Consider the following 18,035-nt stretch of genomic DNA (forward strand, 5'->3'; position numbering starts at 1 on the left):
GGGATTTTTGAGGAACAAGTTATTACGAGCGAAGGCCCGATGAGGCAGAGTCAATAAAACGTGAGACGACACAGAGCTTGACTGACAGCTGAGTTTCCACGGGGATTCGACTGCGTGAAATTCCAGCGAGCGATACAATAGCCTCCTGGATCCCAGGGACTATCGCCACTCGTGCTGTAATTCTCCTCGATCCGATTGGCCCGGGCGGGAAAATCTTCCGGAGTGAATTCACTTTATTACCCGAGTGACTTTGAGATGAACCGAGATCAGTTTTTCGCTCTGCCATAATTTTCTTTCATTCGTAAATTCGTTGCTTGGAGTGGGGGAGGGAGTAATTAGGAGAGGATAGTTAGCGTGGAAAATGCAATTCGGTTGAGATTCGGAGAGGAGACGGAGGGTGGGTGGTGGTTTGGTAAGATGATGGGAACGTGTAAGGAGCGTAGTTTTTGCAGCAAGGGGATACGAAGAGAAAGGTGATCTCTTAACGAGATCAGCTCACTGGAAAGACGCAGCGATGCAGATTTAGCAGATATCCCGAAGGATGACGGGAAAGGGTTCTTTGACACTCCAGTCGAGTCTTCCAGAAAGCGAGACAGCGAAATGAAGAAGGAAACGTCAAGTTTCGAGCTGGGGTAGAGAAAACCCGCTACGGACTTTGCCGGGGGCTCATTACGCTGATAATAATTAACGTTGCTTAAAGTGTCCCTCTGCCATCCAGAATGAAAACTTAACAGGTCAAAATTCTTAATTACTCGCGCCCATTCCTCTTACCCTTGTATACATGCACAGCGGAGCATCGTTTCCTCGACTCCATTTAATTAACGTAGAATCTGTGAAAATCATCGTGCATTATTATTTATGAACTTGAAGAGGTTCTGGCCAAGATTCTAGCGTAAACTAGTCTTGGGATGTAAAAATGAGGGAGACGGACGTGTGCAAAATTGGATAACGAGGTGTGTGTGTGTGTGTGTGTGTGTGATATACATATAAATAAAGAGAGAGAGAGAGAGGGGGGGGGATGCCCAGAGGAAAGAAACGAGAGAGGGGAGTGATAGTAATAACGATAGTGTGTGCAGATTTGCAAAGGGGAGGGTGAGGAATGGCAGAAAACGCCAGCGAACGGCAGAATGCGGAAACCGCGACGGAATGACACTCGTGGCTGGCGCTAATTGGGCCCTCGAGGTGACGCCAGAGAGGAATCCTCTTCCGCACCACCTTCCAACCACCCCAGACCCTCCTCAACCATCACCCGACGCCCTGGGCTTTTCGCTGTTTGGCAACACCTATACGGAAAACCGGAAACTGCTGGTGGATCGCGCAAAGCAAATCCTTCCCAATCGCATAATTAAACCATCTGCCCATTGCAAAAATCCAAATTCTATCAAAATTAAAACGTATCTTTTTCTCTTTCACTATCTGTACTCACCCCTATGGCACGCATCTTCCGGTGAAAGCGCTCGCCGCATCTGTAAGAAAAATGATGTGAAAGATTGGAAATTGAGGAATAACGAATGAGAATGAGAAACAAGAATATGGCGTTAGAACGGGAGCAGATGTCAGTGAGTCAGACTGCAGGGGGATGAAAAGTATTAAAATTAAGGATTATGTTTGGTCATTACGTGAAATTATCTCCTCGTGCTACGCTCGTGGCTTTTATGACAGTTTTCGACAGGAGGAGGGGAGGGGAAGGGGGAAGTGGGAGTTGGAGTTATGGAAGAGCCATACCTTACGGAGTTCCGTTGAATTTATTCGCGCGCACTTATACAGGTAAACTCTTGACTGTATACATTTTATTGCGTTATTCATGCCGTTTACAAAGACGCTCCGCGAAACTGCCTCGTTAAAGATTTTACGGCCCACCACCGTACCAACTTCAATCGAATTCTATGAAACTCGATCCGAGCTATTATTGCCCTTTTTTCATCTTTGTCCAGCCAATAGGACAATTAAACTTTGAAAAATACTTGCTCCTTTTTGAAACGCAGGAAAAACGTGGTCCGATAATTTATAGGAGTAGTTTAGCGCGTATTATGGATTTGTAGGTATAAAATAGCTGAAGCAATTTTTCTAGATGCTCTCTGGTGCACTGAGGGAGGAGTGGAATTATCGATCAATCGAATCAACTAAGGACAAGGATAAGGGAAAGATGGCTTGACGCGAGGGCAATTTAAAAATGTCCGATGTTTTTTGTGATAGGGACAGGGTGTAGCTTATTAATAACCCGAGCCAGTGACTTGGCGTTTGTAAATATATAAATCCCCGTGGTCGCACTCACCTGCGACTGCGATTCGTTCGATCAAAAATCCTGACGTGAAAGAAAAAGGAGCCTCCACTGCTACCCCTCAATGTCGGTTCCTTCCATCGTTTTACCTCGCACGATTTATCCATCCCATCAAACTGCTATTTCTCTCTCTCTCTTAGAAGAATTTTTATTTTTCTCAACAAATTTCATCCTTCTTACCCCTAAGAAATAGCCTAAAACCATTTATTTTCCGAAGCAAATGGATAAGCTTCCCAAAATAGCTCTTGCTCTTATTTAACAAAATTAGATCTATTTATTTAGGCCAATTCTACTTACTTTTGACTTATTTCAACAAAAAGGAAAAAGAGGAGAGAATACTCTTGTACTTCTAAGGGAAAATATCTGACAAAATCGATTTAGGAAATTACAGTGCAGAAATTCGTGTGAAAAGCCAAAGTGAAATTCCTTGGATATACAAACGATTGTACAGGGTAAGAAATTTTACGCGGACTATTCCCGATAGAAGTTTTAAAAATATCGCGTGCTACGCGTTTTTTCCCATTGTGATAGGAACATCAAAGAAGTGACTCAGTCATTCTGCCATTGTACCTTTCAAAATCGCTTACGTATTTCGCATAATGGATCGGTAATGTCCCGAATTAAAAAGAAGATCTCCGCCCAGCCAACTTGTTGCTCGAAATGTGTATCGGTCGGATAGTTCCGATCGAGTTTTCGCGATGAAAACTGAAACCTCGATCGAGCAACGAATATCATTCGCTGAGACGAATGAACGAATGCTTGGTGGAGATCGACCGATGGATCGATGCTGTGAAAGAAGGGGGGGGGGGGGGAGGGGGGAAGAAAATATCGTGCACGTACAGATTAATCGAAGAAATAATGACGGGAGAAGATTTGACCCGAGGGAATAATTCCGGGAAGATCGATCGACAGGATACGTATCATCAATAATAATTATCCTGTATTAGGCTCGGTTAACGATCACCGGGACCGGATAGCGACTTGTTTATTTTTCTAGGCGAGTTTCCACCCCGCAGGGATTTCGGGGGTGGTTCCGGCCATCATGAGCTGGCCGGTATCCGACAGGGGGAGGGAAAAAGGTCGAGGCTGAGGGGTGCGGGAGGCGAAAAACCAGGTGTCACTCGGCTAGGATACAAAGAAGTGATGGATGCCCGGCTGGACTACCCTCGTAACGTGTCACGACCTCCGCACCTCAGGTGTCACCGTCGATCCCAGCCTCGTTATCTTCTTCCCACCAAGAACTCTCGATTTTCACGAAATTCGCACATTCTCATGCACCTACCCTTCCATCGCTGCGAAATACCTGCATGATCTGGCAATTTTACCAAAAATAAATGTCGACTCCCTGCGGCACTTCCGGTTCGCATCATTTGGAATAAATAGGAAAAATGGCGCGCGTGTGTGCCCAACAGATTAATATTGATGCTTGGCGAAAAAAGGTGACTTTCGGGTGGAAAAAAGCGGAGAATGATGAGGCAGGTAAACCGCAGCTTTGCGTTGGAAAAGCGAGGAAAATCCCGGAAAGGGCTTTGCAAACGTTCGCACCTTCGACCATCCTCCCCTCTTGAGGCACATCCGGTCCGGAGCGCTCAACTTGGGGCTGAACGAGAGAAAAAAATATTCGGAGTTACAGTTTCGTAGAATTTTCGAAAGATTTCACTTTTGGCCTGAAAAGGCATCGAAGCCTCTCTGGCACTGGTCCATTTCGAGATTCATGGAAGTGGCGTGTAATTGAAAAGACTCCACGTATAAAAAAGTCTCTCTGTCTCTCTCTCTCCCTCTCTCTCTCTCTCTCTCTCCCGTGCCGCAGTCAGCTTCAACAAAGTTTATTACAGGAAAAAGGAACGCAATAAACTTGAATGGGGCTGCTATAGAGTATTGTACCACAAAAAGTGACCAGCTCTCTGTGTAATTCTAATACGCCCTTAATTCTTACCTTGTATATTATACCTCTCAATATACCACACGTCGGTACCTCGATCATTAATCCATAAAAAATCCAATAAAGCAATTAAAATAATCGAACAATCAAATGGGATAAAACCTGCTACGTCTTACACTTTTAATAGAAAATAAAATCAAGTTGCAGAAAAAAGTTTGAATTTATGAGAAAATTGGATTTGATTTACTACATCATATATAGGATGATTAATTTGGCGTAGGAATTTCTCGGTATTTTCGGGTGATTTGCGTCGATTCATTGGATCCTGCCTGTCCTTTGGGGATCGGACTCTGAAGTGTCTCTGTGTGATGTTACAGAGGAGGGAGAGGGGTGTGTAAGTACGGAGAGAAATCCAGGTGTGTCCCGAGTCCCCGGGGACCTTCATATTTCAACTCGTCAATGGCCAGGAAGGAGCAGGAGCAGGTGTCCCGTTCCTCCCCGAGGTGATCCTTCCCATAAAGGATGCGCTTTGGTAAATGCGCGACGTGTAAAGGGGGTTGGCGGGCTACGGGGCGGAGGAGGATTTCTTCGAGCGGAACGAATCTCCCGGCCTCCCGCGAAACTTCCACCTTCCACGGGATACACGATTACCGAGGCTAGGACCGAGCATCCTTGACACGCGACCTTTTTTTACTCCCCAAACACAAAAGCCCTCCTCCACCGATTCCTCAACTTTGCCATCGCTAAATATTTATCTAGCCGCCATGGATACCGCAATAATAACACCTGGACTACCTTACCTAAACTACAGCAGCTCGTAATCCTCCAACTATTTCCAACGAATCCCTCAAAATCCTTTCCCTTTCAAAGGCCAACGAGACTACAGGGACGTTCCACGTTACAGATTTTCACATTTTTAACGTTTCTCGCAGTGTTTGCCCTCTGCGAACAGGTATATCTTTCCACATATACGATTCCTAGACGACAGAAATTATTCTGCGGACTTTTGTCGAGGGCCACGAGAGTTTTATGTGGAATTAAACTTGTTACTGGAAAAACTGGCAAGTAACCTTGCGGAAAAGCTGATTGGATTAATTTTGAGTGAAAATTCTGAGTGGTCGGTGGGAAGAGGAGGAGAAGGTTGGCGCGGAGTCGTCGACGAGACGGGGGAAAGTTACCGGGAAGGATTTCTTAAAAAATATACTTGGAAGACTTTTAAATGGGGCTCGATCGAATTTCAAAGTGGAAAATTTTGTTTCCTGCGTAAAGTTTGTTGGAGCGTAGTTGGAGAGGAGGTAGTTGTCGCGGCAGTAAAACGAACAAATAATTGTCGCAGCGTCGCACGGGTCGGGGTACGGGGAGAGGAGGATGAGGATTGTTATGGGGTGAAGGTGGCCGGTAAGAAGACTGGGCGAGAGTGAGAAAGAGAGGGAGGGAGGGGGGGGGGGGAGGCATCATCATCCGGTGTTGGCAGGATAAAGTTTGCCCATTTGCAAAAGAGAGGAACTTTTATTGCGCCGTTATGAAGACGCATCGTGCGATAGTTTTAATGTTTCTTTCCGCACTCTTGAAACTCCACTCCAAGAAATCGGCACTGCATCGAATCATCCACTCCATCCTAAATTTTCTCGTCCTCTCGTCACTCTTGTTAAGAAATAATTGAATAAGAATGATAAAAATAAGTTTGCTTATTAAAGAACGCGTAGGGTCGTCCTATCGAAGGATTTTTTCAGACTGCCTCGCGTAAATAACCTCTTTCATCCCCCAAGGTGAAAATGATCGTGGGACATTAGGAAATCTGTAGAGATTCTCTCCGAGTGAGAGAAATATAGTGGAAGATGCAAGTCCGACAAGAGTGAAACGGGAGGCATTGTCAGTTTCGAGGTTGATCGCTGTCACGTCGTAGAGATAAGGTGTATCAGAGCGGTGTAAAGGACGGGATCTTCGGGGCAGGCCCGAAACAGGGAGAGAAGGTCGGTGAGTTTACGATCGATAAATTAAAGTTTCCGGAGCATTATTTCGCCGGTCGCGTGTCCCGACAAAGAATAAGAGGGTTCGGGGGATAAAGAGAAGATCCGACTCGGAGTCGTGGATTGGCCAGGTGCGAGCAGACACGCGCAGGATCTTGCTGGGATCAGCCGGCGAGTGCCGGAGGGGTTCCCTTTTTCCAAAAGGACCGTCTTAGCCATTCAATTTTCACGCCACCTACGATTTAAGTGACTCGCATCGGTCTCGTCCAGCTGGAGCTCCTCCACTGCTGTCTTACCAACGCGTCCTCTCCACAAAAAGGAGGAAAAAAATCATCACAAAAGATGATCCTCTCCATCTCCCCCGATGATGCTGCTTCAGAGGCTGAAATATTTCTACCGGATCTCCGTATATAGAATATCCCTCTGGGTGACGTCATAAGTTAAACTATATAGCACAACTGCAAATCTGGGAAGAACTATCGAGACCAAGTTGGGATTAGGGACCGACGGTGGAGAGAAAAATAAATATGGAGTAAAGGCCAAGGTAGATAAACTGTTTTTACATGGACAGGACAAACAGAGTATAGGGGGAATAATATTTGGACACGCGAGGTTGGAAAGGGAGCTTTGGTGGAAATCGCAAGTGGAGAATAATGTCGGTGCGCTTCTTTGGAAAGGGTATATATAGGGAAATGGAAAGATTTTCTTCTGTAGTTCGCGCGTTAGAAATGGAGTAGGGATAGGAGCTCATTTCCTTTCTGGTTGCATTTCTGTGAGCGTCCGACAGCCCCCGAGAGTCCATTGAGAAGTCCGGCATGGCACAATGGGGCCTCGAGGTTGACGCGGAGAAGGCAAAACTGAGAGGGGAAGGGGGGGGGGGAGGGGGTAGACGGACAGTCGGAGAAAGACAGCACGAAGCACTGCCACGTAAGGACATATCGGAGAATGCCATTCACACGACCTTCCAGAATGCAGAAACGACCTCGACACCGATGAAGCACGATGAACTTAGCCGAGCCTTTGTCAAGCAGCAGTTTACAAAGTCAGATCACTCGATCGGATCATCCATCCTGAAGAGGAAGACCCAGAAGAAAGATAGAGAAAAAGATCGATGCCAAAACTATTTCTATAACGCCCCACCCCCCCCCCCCCCTTCCACCACTCGCGAAATTTTCAGCGCGAACCACGCGAAAGGGTTTTCGAGGGTGGCTCTCCAGACGGAGAGTGACCTTGAGAAAATATCGCGACCACGGATGCCGTTGAACCAGCGGGAAAACAAAGATTCCTGTTATCCTTTGTCAGCCAAGGTCGCCCTATCTCTTTATCCCTCCTCGCTTTTCTTTCCTCGCCCTTTATCACTTTTAACCCCTGCCCTTTTCTCTCTCGCACACACTCGCTTTTATCTCGCCACTCTTACCATTTCTCATTTAACAAACTTTCAGCAATTGTCGAGCGTGAATTATTTGGAGTACGGTGGGGCACTTGGGATCTGAAGGAGCGTAGAAAAAAGGGCTTGATTCGGTAAATTCGATTGGCGAAACGTATCGTGGATAAGGGTTTAAATGGATTCACGAGGAAGGATAAGATGGTCTCCGAGTGGAATTCGTGGATCAGGCTGGAAGCAGCACTCGAGCGAGGCAGGGGAAGTATCGAGAGAGAGAGAGAGAGAGAGAGAGAGAGAGAGAGAGACGCGTCATTACGGAATGTTTACGAACGGGAATTCACGAAAGGACAAATGGCTTGATTCGGATAAAATCGGCTGAAGGAATCGAGAGTAGCGATAAAAGCATTAGCCGACGTTTCTGGCCGAGTGTTTTTCCCAGCTTGCTCTTCTGCCTCTTCATTGTCCACTTCTTCTCTCCACTTTTCATCCCCCCTCTCCCTCGCCATCTCTTCGCTCCCCCCTTCATCTCTTGCCGCTGTCTCGCACGTTTATCGACCGTTCTGGTTCTGCTATCGACAGCTTCCCCGGATTTCGCGACAACCCGTTTATTTCTTGCCCTCTAACCCCCTCCCCCCTCCCCCACCACATCCCCCTTCCCTCTTTCAACGTCTCTCCCTCGGGAGTACCAGACAGACGCTCTGGAATTAATTTCGCCCATTGAAACATTAATCCGCTTCGTCTCCTTCGTAATTAGCACCGGCCAACCAATTCGACCCGATGAACTATCGATTATCTCAAGATTCTACGAATTTTCTACAATTTTCTTATTTTCCCGCTCGAGTCGATCTTGCGACGAAACCAAGAAGCAAGATATTTAACGGAGCCGAATGAGTTCGTTGCTTCCTTCCTACTGATTCAACGACCTTCCGAGACCGAGAGACAACGCTCCGTCTGCAAAGAGAATGAATCAACGATAAGAGAATTGCAATTTTCCATTTTCCACTTGCAACGATCGATCTATCGTTATTACAGATTTCGGAATAATCCGAATGGAGGCTGGAACAGATAACCACGAAATTTTTATTCCTTTAATTCTTAAGCTTTCCATGGACGATGGATACATGGCGGAGAGCTTTCTGATAAGGAAGTAGAAAAGTGGAAAATTTCAGGAGATTTTGAGGAGGGCGTTTGAGGGGGGGGGGAGGAGAGGAGCGTAGAGAAGATGGCAGCACTCGGCAGAGAATTTCGAGGTTAGAGATGCACGGACGGTGAACGTTGGAGGTGGGGAGGGGAGGGGAGGACGAGTACTCCACTACTCCATCGCAGGCCATCACCTCCGGAGTCGGTGGTGGAGGAGGTGGGGGAGGTGGAAAGAGGGTAGCGAAGAGAGTACGCCTGCGCCGAAGGAGAGGACTGCGCACAGGCCTCGTCGCGTTCTGCGTGCCACCCCTCTATTGATTTTGTTACAAACCACCCCTCGAGTGACGGGTGGTAGACCACCTCCCACACCTCCCTACCTCCCTCCACCCTCGCACACCCTCCCGCGACACGCGCGTTCACCCTTCGCGCACACCGCCGCTCGGATTGTTTACGTGTGCTCGCCCGTATCCACCCCCAACCTCCCCACCTCCAGAGCAGCCTGCTACTTCATATATATATATATATATAGCTCGCTTTCCGTCTCTGTCGAGTCTAGGTCTGCCCGAGCCAACAGTCAATCCTCGTATTGTTTCCAATGTAGTCCAATCAGTGGTCTACCAAAAGTTCATCTTTTACAATTTTTCAACAAAGAGTCACGATTTTGATACTCGGTGGATGCGATTCGTGTTTCTTTCGAAATAAGACAGAATCTCTTCATTTCTCTCTCTCTCTCTCTCTCTCTCTCTCTCTCTCTCTCTCTCTCTCTTATTATAAACATGCAAGTCTGGAGCGAGACTGGGCTACTTTGAGCAAACGAGCTACGTTTGGCAAGAGTACTCATCGGATAGTCCCCGTCTAGCTCTCAAGTAGCACGTGCAACCAGGTCTAAGCAAGGAGTGCTCGAGAGAGAATTTGCGGTGGATTTGGCGGCAGCGCCACGGGAGCCCCACTTCTGCCTCCGCAAAAGCCTCCCTCCGGCCTACCTACCTCACTCACCACCCCCCTCCCTCTTTCACTACCACCAACAATGCCCGCGATATACTCCAACAGCTCCGAGCCCCTTTGGTTCGGCTCTCGAGTGGCCCCATATGATACCCCGTGATAATCCTACAAGCCCGCCGAAGGGATACGCGGATTAAAAGGGTGCAAGCTTACAGCTTTTTCCTCCGCTAAAATTGTCTTCCGCCCCTCCTCCCCCTCGCGCAGCGATTGATTCTGCCCGGGAAACCTGACGCGACGGGAAACGTGCACCAGCGCACTCCCAACCTCCAACGGACTCTTCTCCGCGCGAAACTTTCGTCCACTCCGGCAACGAGTTTGCCAAAAGTCCCCCGAATAACGGACAATTAAATATTCAAATGGACATGTGGCTGGGTTTGCCCGTGCAAACGAAGCGAGAGTTTGGTCCGTTAAGCCGGCTCCCTCGCAAGTCAGGCGTGTGGAGATTCGAGTGCCTTGTTTCGTGGGATTGCAGGATCGCTGAGAAATAATATCGGCGCGTCCAATTGCTGCTGCGAGTGGCATCGCCGCCTCTTACCTGGAGCGGAAACAATTTCTCAAACCAGTTTAACTCGACGAAACGGTCTCGTAGCGCGAGATCGCCAAGAATCTCGATATCAGCAACGTTGCTGCGCATGCGCCTTTTATCGGTAATAACCCAAACGAACCGCGTACGTGCGGCATTGGCCCTTCTAATTTGAATTAATCGAGAGACGCATCGGTCGCTATCGGTATACGCTTGCTTATTGAGATTCCTCGATGGTATAGCGCGAGCGTTGCGTAAGACAGTTGGTTGCGCGTGACTGAAGTGGGTTAATAAAGCGATATTAAATCCACAGGGGGTACGCTTGGTCGGAGAATTCCCAGTGTCCGTTGGACAGCAAGGGAATTATCTTGGCTAGCCGGGAATGCTCTCTCTCTCTCTCTCTCTCTCTCTCTCTCTCTCGCTCTGATCCGCCATGGCGTTTTCATTATCACCGCCGCACACACACACGCGCGCGCACACAAAGCACCATCACCGGCTCTCCAAAAGCCAATAAGCGTATTGGTCAGCTAAGACAATAGCGGTACGCGCGTGTATGTGCGTTCGTGCGAAGCCAACACTGGTCAATAGCCGGAATACTTTGGTCCGTGGCGATGCTACACGTGCATAAATCCAGCCGGAATACGTTAATTATTTTTCGTCTACTTTTCCTTCGCTTTATTACCGTCCGTGTCGCTCTGCTTTCATTTACCGAGCTCCTCTCTATTTTCATACTGGAAATTACTCGCGCACGCTTAAAACGCGTCTGTGTGTGTGGGTGTGTGGATAGATTGTTTTTTTCGTTTCGCGCAAAGAGAGCGTATAAGTTGGCAAACCGCACAAGGCTACCAGCGCAGCGGTTATTATCCGGTAATCCCGGTGTTTTACATGTTATGAGGACGCGCTAGGCGGTTTGTTATACCGGCGACCTTCGATCTTACGTTATTACACCCGGCGCGGCGTCCACATATGCCCGCGGCGTCGCATGATTTTACATAAATTTCACGTCTCGCGGATAGACTCCTATCCCCCCCCCCCCCCCCCCTCCACCATCCCTCGCCAACCACTATACTGGACCTTTGAATAACAATGCTTCTCGGACCAGTGACTCGCACTCTCGAAACTCGTTCCCTCGTTCTCTTTTTCGATTCCTCACCGACTTCTCCGCGTTGCATTTTAGACGTAATTTTTAAAATTTGCCATTTCGTTCGTTAAAAGTCGACATTTTATTTTGCGCTTGACGTCTCGTCGGGGAGATTTACGGTCCTAGGAAGCAACAGCAGCAGCAGCTTCGTGACAAAGTGGCATATTGCAGGGGGGAGAGAGTAGTGGTGAAATTGGGCCATGGTTGGGGAGAAGCTACAGGGTTGGCACGCGTGTTTCGATGCTTCGCCCGCCCCCGCAGGTTCTCACGCAAGACTCACGAGAACTCGCTATTAAGTGCATTAGCACTCGTTTGATGGTGCCGAGACGACGAGGTTTATGGGGTCTGTGGGTTTCACCGGGTCGGCCAATCTTTTGGGGGAGTTGGGTGGGTGTGTCTGCTCTACTCTCTCGGCACGTGGCGGCAGCACGAGTCGAGATATCGAGTTTTCTTCCGACCCTCGCGCGCATCCTGCGTCTCTCTCCCTGATTGCCACTTAAAATCTTTCAGGCACGCAAACCAACATCCACGTACAACCGTCTCATGAATCAACCTAATTATCCTTACCTGTCAAAATATTGGGACCAATTAATCGAATTAACGATGGAGCGAGAAACAGAGTGAGACCCCATACAAAGACTCTCCCCTTAAAGAAATATCTTTTCCGTGCGCGTGATGCTCGACGAGAATGTCGTTCGTGTAGTTATTGATGAATTATAGGTGATTTGGTGAATTTGCCGCGTGGATAAAAGTAAAAGGATGAAATTTAGATGGGAGACGAGTGAGAAATGGTTGGAGGTAGAGTGGAGTTTCTGGATCTAGCGCGACGGTGGTAGCGGGATATGGTTTTCCCTTGGGGGGAAAGGTATCGGCGTAGCACCTGGGTGGTCCATGCACGATATCAGCTGCGTCGCTTCCCAGAGACGCGTTCCAGTAGCTTCGCGCTCTTGCAGTGCGAGAGGATGGGGCATGGGATGGGATGGGTTGGGAGGGGGTATGAGGGAAGCTAAGAGAGGGAAAGAGAGGGAAAGAGAGAGAGAGAGAGAGAGCGCGTAGGTTGTTACCTAGTGATGCATGGCTCGGTAATAGCTACAATACAACCAGCTTACAAGGGGGGTTCCGCTTCCAACCCGACTTGAGATTTATTGCTCCCGGCCGGATTGCGGATTCCCAGATTCCCCGACTTGCCCTTATAAATGACTCCTATTAATTGACCCTGATGCCACGCAAAAACAATGAGAGAATCTCGTAAAAACACCTGGTTCCTCCGCCTCTCCCGGCCTTTATAAATTTCACCAGCATTTCCTTTCGCAATTTCTTACAAACCTTTCGTTTATAACGAAGGAAAGGAAAATCAAGGTACTATTATATTTACTGTTGAATTAACGAATAAAGCGGAGTATTGGAAGCTGGAGTAAGGTCGATTCAGCTGAAATTGCATGTGTCAGTTGGGTACGAGTAAAGCCTGGTAGTGTCGGTTGAGACAGCGAAAAAGAGGCAAAAAGACAATGGCGACTGCCGGTACACGTGTCCGCTCCCGACGCATCGGCTTTTTTACTTTATCAAATTCGAGCCGCGCAGGACAGTGTCGACAAAAGAAACGAACGAAACGTCGTGCAAAAGTCGGAAGTTGGCATGAAGAGGTGGGAAGAGGGAGATATATATATATATATATATATATATATATAGAGAAAGAGAGAGAAGGGAAGGGGATTAGGGGGATGGAGATGGAACGAGTGAGACCGGAAGGGAATTCGCGTCCGTCGACGAGTCTCTTGCTCGATGTGGAAAGGATGAGGAGGGCAAAGAGGGTGGCTGAGAGGGGGTTGGTAGAGGGTGGTGCTCGCGCCCTCGGCGGGCGCTATAGTAACAACACTGGGAAACATAGGGAAATCAATATGGCTTCCGTTACCCTCCCAACTACCTCTCTTCTCTCTCTCTCCATCTCGCTCCTATAGTTACAGTCTGTCTCTCTGGTCCCTCTCGCGCTCGCTCGGACGGGTGAACCCATTATGAGGGGGTGTTACTCCGGGCCAATCCCCAACCATCCGGAGAGAGAAACCCCAGAGAGCCCAAGAAGGGCGCATGTGCGTTGCTAGGGCCACCGGATGGGTCGCGCTACCGAGAATCAGCCTGCCTGTAGCTCTCTATGTTACGCGTTCACTCTCTCCCTCTTCTCTCTAATCTTTTTTACACAAAAACTTTGGAAAAAAGACTAAAATTCATCAATTTTCTCCCACACGCCACCGCTATAAAGATAAATGAAAGTTCGCTTAAAAATCATGCTACCAACTGATGCTTCTTCATCAAAGTCCTAACTGTATACTCTGTTAGTGCGATAGATGATAATTAATTTTTATTGCTGAGAAAGAGATTTTCTTTGGAAGAGCTGCACAACATGTAGGGTAATAAGAGAGCAAAAAAAAAGTGGTCAATGTCATTACTCAGCATGCTAGTGACTTACGCCGCAAGCATCGAGCACCCATCTCCCCAATTCGTCGCCATTCCATCCACTCAACGTGAAGTCCTCCACTCTCAACCCGGGAACTCAATGCTTCGTCGGAACATTGCATATAGCTTCATTAGATGCAAGCGCGCGCTCTTTCTGGGGTGTCACGTATCAGTAAAGTTTTCACAATATTAAGATTTGTTATATATATATAGTAAAGTTTTCACATGATTAGACTCCGCCGTCAAGTGCACGCTCCTTCTCTTAATGCAACATTTGAAATATCTTCGGCTGCAAGGTTTTGTGGCTCTTAATTTCGTGTCGATTTGCGTTTTGGTGTCGCTTTGTGCAGACAATGTCGCTATCTTTGAGCTGACAATTATGAATTCGCATCAATCACTTTTATTTCATTAGCCATTATACAACTCATTTGCGAAGCCCTTCAGAGTTTCCATTAGTACAGCTCATCAGAGAGAAGAGGAGTGCTGCTAGAGCTTTTACATACTATCGTAACCGGGGCACATACGAGTAAATCTGTAAATGACAATCATCAACGAAACGTTAAGAATCCCATGCTGAAAGAGAGTCCCCCCCGCCAACTGGACTTCCTGAAACGCCTCCTCGAAGATCTGGGACGGTCGAGTTCACCCAACACACGGATTTCCTGAGTAGTAGCGGACCACGAAAGGATGGTCAGACTCTGGCCTTATATACTAATCGTACTATCCTTCGGTCACTAGCGAGAAAGTAGGTCAAAAATTTTTGGTCCCCAAGCAGATTTATTCTTCAATTTCTTGCATTCTCGTTACTCGCTAAATCCAAAAATAAGGTTGTTTCATTTTTTCCGCTATCGGAAATCCATATTTTGGGAGAAATATTGGATGCTGAAAGCTTCTGTCTAGCAGACGTATTTCCTAGCGGCGATCAGCGGCAACAATTCGCAAGCGCGAGCGTCGGTAATGCAGCATCGCTCGGGGTAAAGTAGAAATCCCGAACCGTAGCACATGTCGGTATTACAGGTTCTTCGCGGATTCGTGGTCGATAAGGAAGTTAAAAACTTACCAACGGTAAAGAAGATCGGTAGATCCCTGCAGCAGCAGGATAAAATTTATTTCTTCCAATAACGATATTTTGAGAAAAAATTTATAGGAATATAAAATCTCTAAAAACGATTATGTTATACAGAAAAATTCTGCTTGTAATGTTGGTGGGGAGGTTGAAAACTCTTCTGTATAAGTGCGAATAAAATCCTTTCGCTTTTATTTACAAGCTGTGTATTTTCCTATAGATCCAAGAGCGATTGAAAGTCATGTTTACCAATGTGTTTCATTAGTACACTATGCAATAGATGTGGAGTCATAAATAGTAAATATATGAAACACACACAGAAAATCATTTCAGTTGTCTACCGGCACCGGGAGGAGCAAGCAATAAGGTATATGCTCCGCTAAGATTAATCATTTCGAAATTAAAAATTTGAACTAAGCGGGAAATCCGGCTCTTCCTGTGACTGACTTACGATTCGGAATGGCCTTGACCATAGCTCTACCATTATCGGGTCTGGAACCGGAGCATTTCTGTGCTCGTGGAGTTAGAATTCTTTACGAACAAGGATTAAGATGTCTAGCCGGCAACGGGCCAATTTCACCAAGTACCGCAAGTGAATCAAGCGGCATCAGTAGTTTACCCTCCGGTGAAAATGATACGCCAGGTTTAACGCCGGACACCTCGAGACCCTGCTCGCCTGTTTCCGAATGCAACAAAAATGTTGAAAAGGTGGACTAATCACGACAATGCACTTAATTAAAGCGGTAATTAAACTGATTCTCTCGATATCTACTTTTTCAGCCGAACGAGCCGATAAAAGTTATTTACAAGGAGCGCGACATACTAAATCTTGGCGCCAATCTCAGGGGGCCTTTTTGGCAAATGAGAAATCCAGCAATGCCCCGTTACAATTTTAAGACCTTCATGGCAAACCGATCGGTTTATTTTCGACTGGGCGATTACGGGCTTACCGAAGACTATCCTACGGTGAGTACACATAAAACTAATGAAGCATAATCGACGCTCTTTCTACTTCCCCATGTTTATATCTCCATTTTATTCTAATCAAATATACATTCCCCTGTAATTATTATATAGCTAATGATCATACTCAATTTTGAATCTGGAACCAAACTTTGTCTCCTCCTCTTCTGATCTCGGAATTGTGAAACTTCAAATGTGAATTTCACGCAGAAACAAATCAGCCTTTGCGAGTCTTGTCTCTCTACATACTATTATAAATTCTCTATTTCTTTTGCGCACTACTAAAGCCCTCCGTTTTTTCGGATATCTTGCTGGACTTTCTGTTATTGGTACTGAAAATGATAGGAATCGACACTATGAAGCTCAGTATCCAGTATCTGACTTGCCACGGTTTCGATAAATATCTGTGGCTAGGAATTTTTCTCAGATACTCCAATTTCGACAAATATCTGGGGCTTGAAAATTTTGTCATGTTCTCCGATAACGTCTGTTGATACTTGATCATATTCTGCTGTAAAAACGTCGATAGCTGATACTTCGTTAAAGGCTTCAATTCTTTAACGCACTAAAAACCATATTCGCTTGTAAATAATTGCACTAAGGATTATAGTTTAGAGGGGAAGCAAAATCTTTCTTACTTGGAGCTTAGTTCTGATGTTCAGAAAATCGGCTTTTTTAATTTTATCGTGGACCTGTCGGTATCTCGTGGTCAAAAAGTCCTGCATTTTTTTCTTTTATACGAATTATGGTTTCTAAATTGAATATTTAAATATCTGCAAATTATCTCCTGACAGATACTCGTTTCTGCGTGACAAATCCTCGATCCAAGGGAACTATTATGATGGGAAAAAAATGAAGGTCGAATGAAGACTAGTCGATCTGTCGTGCATTGGAAAAAGTTGATAGAAATATTTCTTGGGGAGGGGGGGGGGGGGGGGGGTAATGATAATATTTAATATTGGTGTACTGTTTATATTTTGATACGAGTGAAGTAACTGAAAAAGAAACATACACAAGTGTATAAATTACCCAACGAGCTATGAAAATAACATTTTTTGGATTTCAGAGCTGCTGCGACGAGTGTGGATTTAGCGAGCCATCCTTGTTTCAATTTTAAAAAAAAAACAAACAAACAGAGTAAAACCAAAATCGCAAACCCAGTGTTTAAGGCAACATTGATGATTTAAAATACAGCAGCGGCCGATTCTATCAAACGACTCGACGGAAATCTACGAGAAGTTTCAACCTACACAAGACACGTTTCACAAAGGAACCAGAAATGAAACCAAGGAGGGAATTTCAAAGTAATCGCCAGAAGCGTTAAATACACGTATATTCCATATTTCCCTCGTGACAATGGAAGACAACAACGAAGAAAATGCATGAAGAGCTTGATCCTATAGCAAAAAGAGACTTCTCACTTATTACTCATAGGCGAGCGTATAATTAATAAACTATTATTAAAAATATTTATCAATAACGCGGAAGCGAATCGGTTACGGGCTGCAATGGTCATTTCTCATTTTAAGATATAAATAACAACACCGCGTTATCTTTTATATACATACAAACCACACAAGTTTGTACCAATTTACCGAAGCAAGTGCACTCGAAATATTAACATTTTTCGAAAATAATATTTTTTTCTTACACTGCTTCGGCATAGATTCAAGAAACATTCTTGAACATAAATCTTTTAAAGTCTACATCGTAAAGTATCAACCGTATATGTATACTAAAATGGAAAGAAAAAATTTGCTAGTAGCTTTTTATATTAACTCTAAGATAAGCTGCTTTCCTATATGCTAATTATGATTACGCACTAAATCATAATCGAACATTGTACGAAATGTGATTTTTATAATATGTACGGATAGTTTTGACTATTGTTTACGAACCTGATTAAACAATGAATTCTAAAAAGAAACAAATACATAAAAAAAAGTCCAAAATTGTTTTATATAAATATCATCAATATCAATGCAATAAGAATAAATTCTTACATCATGATAACACGAGGATCTTCAAATCTATTTCTCTCTTCTATCGAATTAAACGAATAATCACAATAGAAAGCGCGCAATATTTCAAACAAGGGTCAAATATTGAGCGTGGAAGCGTGGAAATGTTTTGTTGCAAAAGCAAGCGGATGGCGAGAGTTCTATCGGTGAAAAACGAACCGAGGCATTTGCATGGCTGCGTTACGTTGCTGAGATATTTGTTACGATTGGA

The 18,035-nt window shown here is 45.7% G+C and overlaps 1 protein-coding gene across 1 annotated transcript; it reads left to right on the forward strand.

Annotated features, from left to right (window-relative positions):
* The first annotated feature begins 15,186 nt into the window (after positions 1 to 15,186).
* LOC136776276 (uncharacterized) lies at positions 15,187 to 17,818 on the forward strand. Its single transcript, XM_066731691.1, has 3 exons — positions 15,187 to 15,548; positions 15,621 to 15,806; positions 16,870 to 17,818. Exons 1-3 carry the CDS (start codon positions 15,300 to 15,302, stop codon positions 16,918 to 16,920), a joined length of 486 nt encoding a protein of 161 aa, XP_066587788.1. The 5' UTR covers positions 15,187 to 15,299; the 3' UTR covers positions 16,921 to 17,818.
* Positions 17,819 to 18,035: the final 217 nt, after the last annotated feature.

This window comes from Prorops nasuta, unplaced genomic scaffold (assembly GCF_024137725.1).
Source record: "Prorops nasuta isolate Cenicafe-Biocafe unplaced genomic scaffold, Cenicafe_Pnas_1.2 PNAS00009, whole genome shotgun sequence".
In the NCBI taxonomy this organism is placed as follows: domain Eukaryota; kingdom Metazoa; phylum Arthropoda; class Insecta; order Hymenoptera; family Bethylidae; genus Prorops; species Prorops nasuta.